We start from the raw sequence: 5,074 nt of genomic DNA, 5'->3' as shown, positions 1-5,074 counted from the left end.
TGGGCTCCGGACCCGCGGATTCTGCCCGAGGTTGCGGCGGCCTACGTGGGTCACTCGGCCACGGCGGGTCCGGCTCTGCCCACGTCCGCAGTTCCTAGGTGACAAGCCTGAACCGCGGGGTTCACGGTGTGTCGGGCTCCCTGGGCCTTTTGTGGAGCGCCTCCAGGGAAGACCTGCATTCCCGTCTGCCTGACTCTGCCCCAGGCAGCCCGCGTCCTGGGGGTTCCCTTGCCCAGGTCTGGCTTGTTGGTAGCTTCCCCTGGCATGTCACAGCCTGGGTGGTGGCACCGGAGGTGCAGATAAGATTGTAGGGGCAGGTATAAGGCGCTGGTGTGGGACAGTATGGCAGAGTGTAGGAGAGGTGTAGACAGAGTGTAGGGCAGGGTGTAGACAGGGGCTGTGCTCAGGGGGCTGGGCTGTGGGTCCCCTGCAGGGTACCAGAATCTCTCCTGAGCAGGGCAGGGCTTCACGCCTGCTGGGCCAGGCCCCGTGGGGCCCTGTGCCAAGTCACCTATGGAGACCAGCAAACATTCAGTGATGCTTCATAACTGCCCAGTGTCCCGCTTCCCACAAGACCATGGAGGGACTCTGGCACAGCCAAGGGCATGTGGTCACCAGCCAGGGCTGCCTGAGCGGAGTTGGTGCAGCAAGGACGCTAGAAACAGAGCAAATATCCTGGCTTTCAGAAGTAAACAGGGGCAAACAAAAGGCTTCTGTCACTGACCGCCCCCCCCCCCAAAAAAAAGCAGCTTGTCCGTCAGGGCACAGCCCACACTCCAAACACCACTGCTTCCTCCTGCTGCCAGTCACTTCAGGTCGGGCAGCCCAATCCTGAGTCCTCTACAGCTTTCTAGAGCATTCCAGGGAGGCTTCCAGGGCCCTCAGCCTTGAGCCCCAGACTGCAGGGTCAGAACATCCCAGGGAGAAGCTGGCCACAGAGATGGAGACCTGAGGGTGAGCCCATGGCAGTCATGCACTGGGCAGTCAGAGGGATCCTCCAGGGCGCTGGTGGCCTGGGCCGTCTTGGACTTTTCCCGCACTTTATCTGGCCTTGGCTGGGCGGTGAGGGGCAGGAGGAGACAGGGCAAGCACCTGTGGCACTGGCTGTGGGCCCTGGGAACTGTGGCCTTTTGTATCAGTGTCTCTCTACCCTGGGGTGGACGCCAGCATGGTCACTTCATCCCCGAGGAAACACCAGCCGGCTAGGGGCACCTGGACCGAGAATCAGACTTGAGCTCAGCCCAGGGGTGCTTCTGCACCAGGCCCTCCACACAGGAGGCAAGGAGCTGCACAACCCCGCCTCCACTCCACTGAACGCCTCTGGCAGCCCGAGCTCCAACTCAGGCGGCCATTCCCCTGCCAGATGGCAGGGAACCCCCATCACATGCGAGGCACCGCCCAGCGGCCAGGGCTCTGGGGCCTCACCCATCAAGCGACAGGCATCTGGTCAAGGACAGCTGCTCACTGGTTCTTGTGCTCATTCGTTCATAAATGTTGAAGGAAAGAGCCCTTTCCCAGCGGTTTTTATATACAAGGTCAACACCAATATGTGTGAATTGTCAATGCATCATTTTGCCAACTAGCCTGTATCCAAAGTGTGGCATACAATGGGGTGTGATGATGCCTGCAGCTGTCTGGAAGGTGAACCGGATTGAGAGTGGGCAGGGGCTCATGTAAACATCTTACTATCATGACTACCTCAACTGAACACAGAATGGAGTCTGTGTTCACACATGCGTGTAAATGCTTATATCCAACTGAGCTTTCAGTTAAGATGCAAGTAAAACCCACTGGACCCAGGAGCTATCAGGGGGACCTGACGTAAGGACAGCCGGCTAGAATCCCTAAAGTGGGCTGAGCTCAGCTTGGCTTGCTGGCAGCCAACCCTCTCTCCTGGACACTTGGCCACGCAGCTCGGTTCACAGGGGCAGGGCTCCTTCCTGGCTTTGTCCAGCTAGAGATCCTGCCCTGCCCACAGAGTCCACAGCCCCAAGAGTCCTCTGTTCTGCTGACCTGGGTGGACCGTCCCCAGAGCTCCTGAGCCACCTCTGTGCCCACCAGGGCTTCAGCTAGGTGAGGAGGTAACTGAAGCCAGCTTCTCCCTACAGTTGATGACACCTAAAAGCCTGAGTTCCGTTCAGTCGTTCAGTCGTGTCCAACTCTTTGGGACCCCATGGACTACAGCACTCCAGGCCTCCCTGTCCATCAACTCCCGGAGTTTACTCAAACTCATGTCCATTGAGTCAGTGATGCTATTCAACCATCTCATCCTCTGTCATCCCCTTTTCCTCCTGCCTTCAATCTTTCCCAGAATCAGGGTCTTTTCCAATGAGTCAGTTCTTCGCATCAGGTGGCCAAAGTATTGGAGTTTCAGCTTTAGAATCAGTCCTTCCAATGAATATTCAGGACTGTTTTCCTTTAGGATTGACTGGTTGGATCTCTTGGCAGTCCAAGGGACTCTCACGAGTCTTTTCCAACACCACAGTTCAAAAGCATCAATTCTTCAGTGCTCAGCTTTCTTTGTGGTTCAAAGAACCATGTCCATATATGACTACTGGAAAAACCATAGCCTTGACTATATGGACCTTTGTCGGCAAAGTAATGTCTCTGGTTTTTAATATGCTGTCTAGGTTGGTCATAGTTTTTCTTCCAGGGAGCAAGTGTCTTTTAGTTTCATGGCTGCAGTCACCATCTACAGTGATTTTGTAGCCCAAGAAAATAAAGTCTGTCACTGTTTCCATTGTTTCCGCATCTATATGCCATAAAGTGATGGGACCAGATGCCATGATCTTAGTTTTCTGAATGTTGAGTTTTAAGCCAACTTTTTCACTCTCCTCTTTCACTTTCATGAAAAGACTCTTCTCTTTAGTTTCTCTTCACTTTCTTCCATTAGGGTGTTGTCTTCTGCATATCTGAGATTATTATTTCTCCCAGCAATCTTGATTCCACCTTGTGCTTCATCCAGTCCAGCATTTCTCATGATGTACTCTGCATAGAAGTTAAATAAGCAGGGTGACAATATAGAGCCTTGACGTACTCCTTTCCCAATTTGTAACCAGGCTGTTGTTCCATGTCCAGTTCTAACTGTTGCTTCTTGACCCACATACAGATTTCTCAGGAGGCAGGTAAAGTGCTCTGGTATTCCCATCTCTTGAAGAATTTTCCACAGTTGGTTGTGATCCACAAAGTTAAAGGCTTTGGTGTAATCAATAAAGCAGAAGTAGATGGTTTTCTGGAATTCTCTTGCTTTTTCTATGACCGGATGTTGACAATTTGATCTCTGGTTCCTTCCTCTGCCTTTTCTAAATCCAGCTTGTACATCTGGAAGTTTTCTATTCATATACTGTTGAAGCCTAGCTTGGAGAATTTTGAGCAGTACTTTGCTAGCATGTAAAATGAGTGCAATTGTGTGGTAGTTGGAACAGTCTTTGGCATTGTGTTTCTTTGGGACTGGAATGATAACTGACCTTTTCCAGTGCTGTGGCCACTGCTGAGTTTTCCAGATTTGCTGGCATATTGAGTGCAGCACTTTCACAGCATCACCTTTCAGGATTTGAAATAGCTCAGCTGGAATTCCATCACCTCCACTAGTTTTGTTCGTAAGTAATGGTTCCTAAGGCCCACTTAACTTCACATTCCAGGATGTCTGGCTCTAGGTGAGTGATCACACCATCATGATTATCTGGGTCATGAAGACGTTTTTTGTACAGTTCTTCTGTGTATTCTTGCCACCTCTGCTTAATATCTTCTGCTTTAGGTCCATACCATTTCTGCCCTTTATTGTGCCCATCTTTGCATGAAATGTTCAGTTGGTATCTATAATTTTCTTGAAGAGATCTCTAGTCTTTTCCATTCTATTGTTTTCCTCTATTTCTTTGCATTGATCGCTGAGGAAGGCTTTCTTATCTCTCCTTGCTATTCTTTGGAACTCTGCATTCGAATGGGTATATCTTTCCGTTTCTCCTTTGCCTTTTGCTTCTCTTCTCAGCTATTTGTAAGGCCTTACAAAAGCCTGAGACTTCTCAGGAAAATCAAAACTTCCAGCTCTTTCTGAAAGTACAGAGACAGGACACCTGGGCGTGAATTTCTGCATGGGCGCGTGGGCGCGAGCAGCGGCTGCCCCGCAGGCAGGCCATGGCTCCATCTGGACAGCCCCTCAGGACTCTCACCCAGAGATGCGGGACTGGGTGCACCTAGCCTCTTCCAGGTGGGAGCTGCCCTGCCCCACCCCTCCCCGCCACACACTCCTGCTCATCCCACCGGGGCAGACACAGGGATGAGGGCAGACCTCAGCTGAGACACCAGGGGCCCTGACCCTCCCGAGGACCAGGCAGAGTATGACCTGGGGTCGGCAAGCCTCACAGGCCTGCTCCCACCCTGGTCCCTCACCACCAGCCTCAGTCAGCCGCTTTCACTCCTCCCCGAGAACCTGCCTGTGCTGACCCTGAAGATTCCAGCATCGCCCTGCCTGCCCTGGAAGCACTGGTTCCCACTGGGCTTGGAGCCCTCACGTGGCAGAGCTTGGTGAGTGCCCAGCAAGGGGCCAGGCGCTGCAATGCTTTTGACAGTCACTGGTTACGTCTCCCTTACAGCGGGCAGCGTGGAGGGCCATAGGACTGAGAGCCAGGCACTCAGGTTGAACAGTACAGCCGGAAGAGGGGCCTGTTGTGGGGCGTAGGGGAGCCAGCCTATGACCAGCAGGGTGCCCTGGGCTGGCTTTCTGGCCTGTGTGGCTTGGGCAAGCTGCTCTCCAAACATAGTCTTCTCATCTCTATAAAAAAAATTAACAAGGTTCTCCAGGGGAGCAGTGGTTCCTAGCCCTCTTCAACCTTGTCTATTTATAATGTAGGGGGTGGAGACCCTCTCTACATCTCTTACAGCTGTGGTTGGCCACTTCTGACTGATAAGAACTAAGCAGGAGGCTGCAGTGGCACTTGGGGGTAAAGTTTTGATTTTCTGGAAAAAGGAATACGTATAGGTGACATATGCCAGGACCTTCTTTTTTTGCCTTGACACAGTTGTGATACCTGGAGCTGCAGCAGCCATCTTGGCACAATGAAGGAGGAAGGAAGTT

At 52.3% G+C, this 5,074-nt stretch overlaps 1 protein-coding gene across 1 annotated transcript in view; it reads right to left on the bottom strand.

Annotated features, from left to right (window-relative positions):
- Positions 1-4,758, bottom strand: part of CEP72 (centrosomal protein 72kDa) — a 42,699-nt gene extending 37,941 nt beyond the window's left edge. The window contains exons 1-3 of the mRNA XM_010857127.1: positions 4,591-4,758; positions 1,151-1,212; positions 949-1,050 (exon numbers count right to left, since the gene is read on the bottom strand). Of these exons, the coding sequence (XP_010855429.1) occupies positions 949-1,050; positions 1,151-1,212; positions 4,591-4,758 (332 nt within the window). The remainder of the gene's footprint in view (positions 1-948; positions 1,051-1,150; positions 1,213-4,590) is intronic.
- Between the last annotated feature and the right edge of the window lie 316 nt (positions 4,759-5,074).

Source organism: Bison bison, unplaced genomic scaffold (genome assembly GCF_000754665.1).
Source record: "Bison bison bison isolate TAMUID 2011002044 unplaced genomic scaffold, Bison_UMD1.0 scf7180017864377, whole genome shotgun sequence".
Classification (NCBI taxonomy): domain Eukaryota; kingdom Metazoa; phylum Chordata; class Mammalia; order Artiodactyla; family Bovidae; genus Bison; species Bison bison.
The sequence above is the reverse complement of the archived record's forward strand: the minus strand, read 5'-3'. Positions and strand labels throughout refer to the sequence as shown.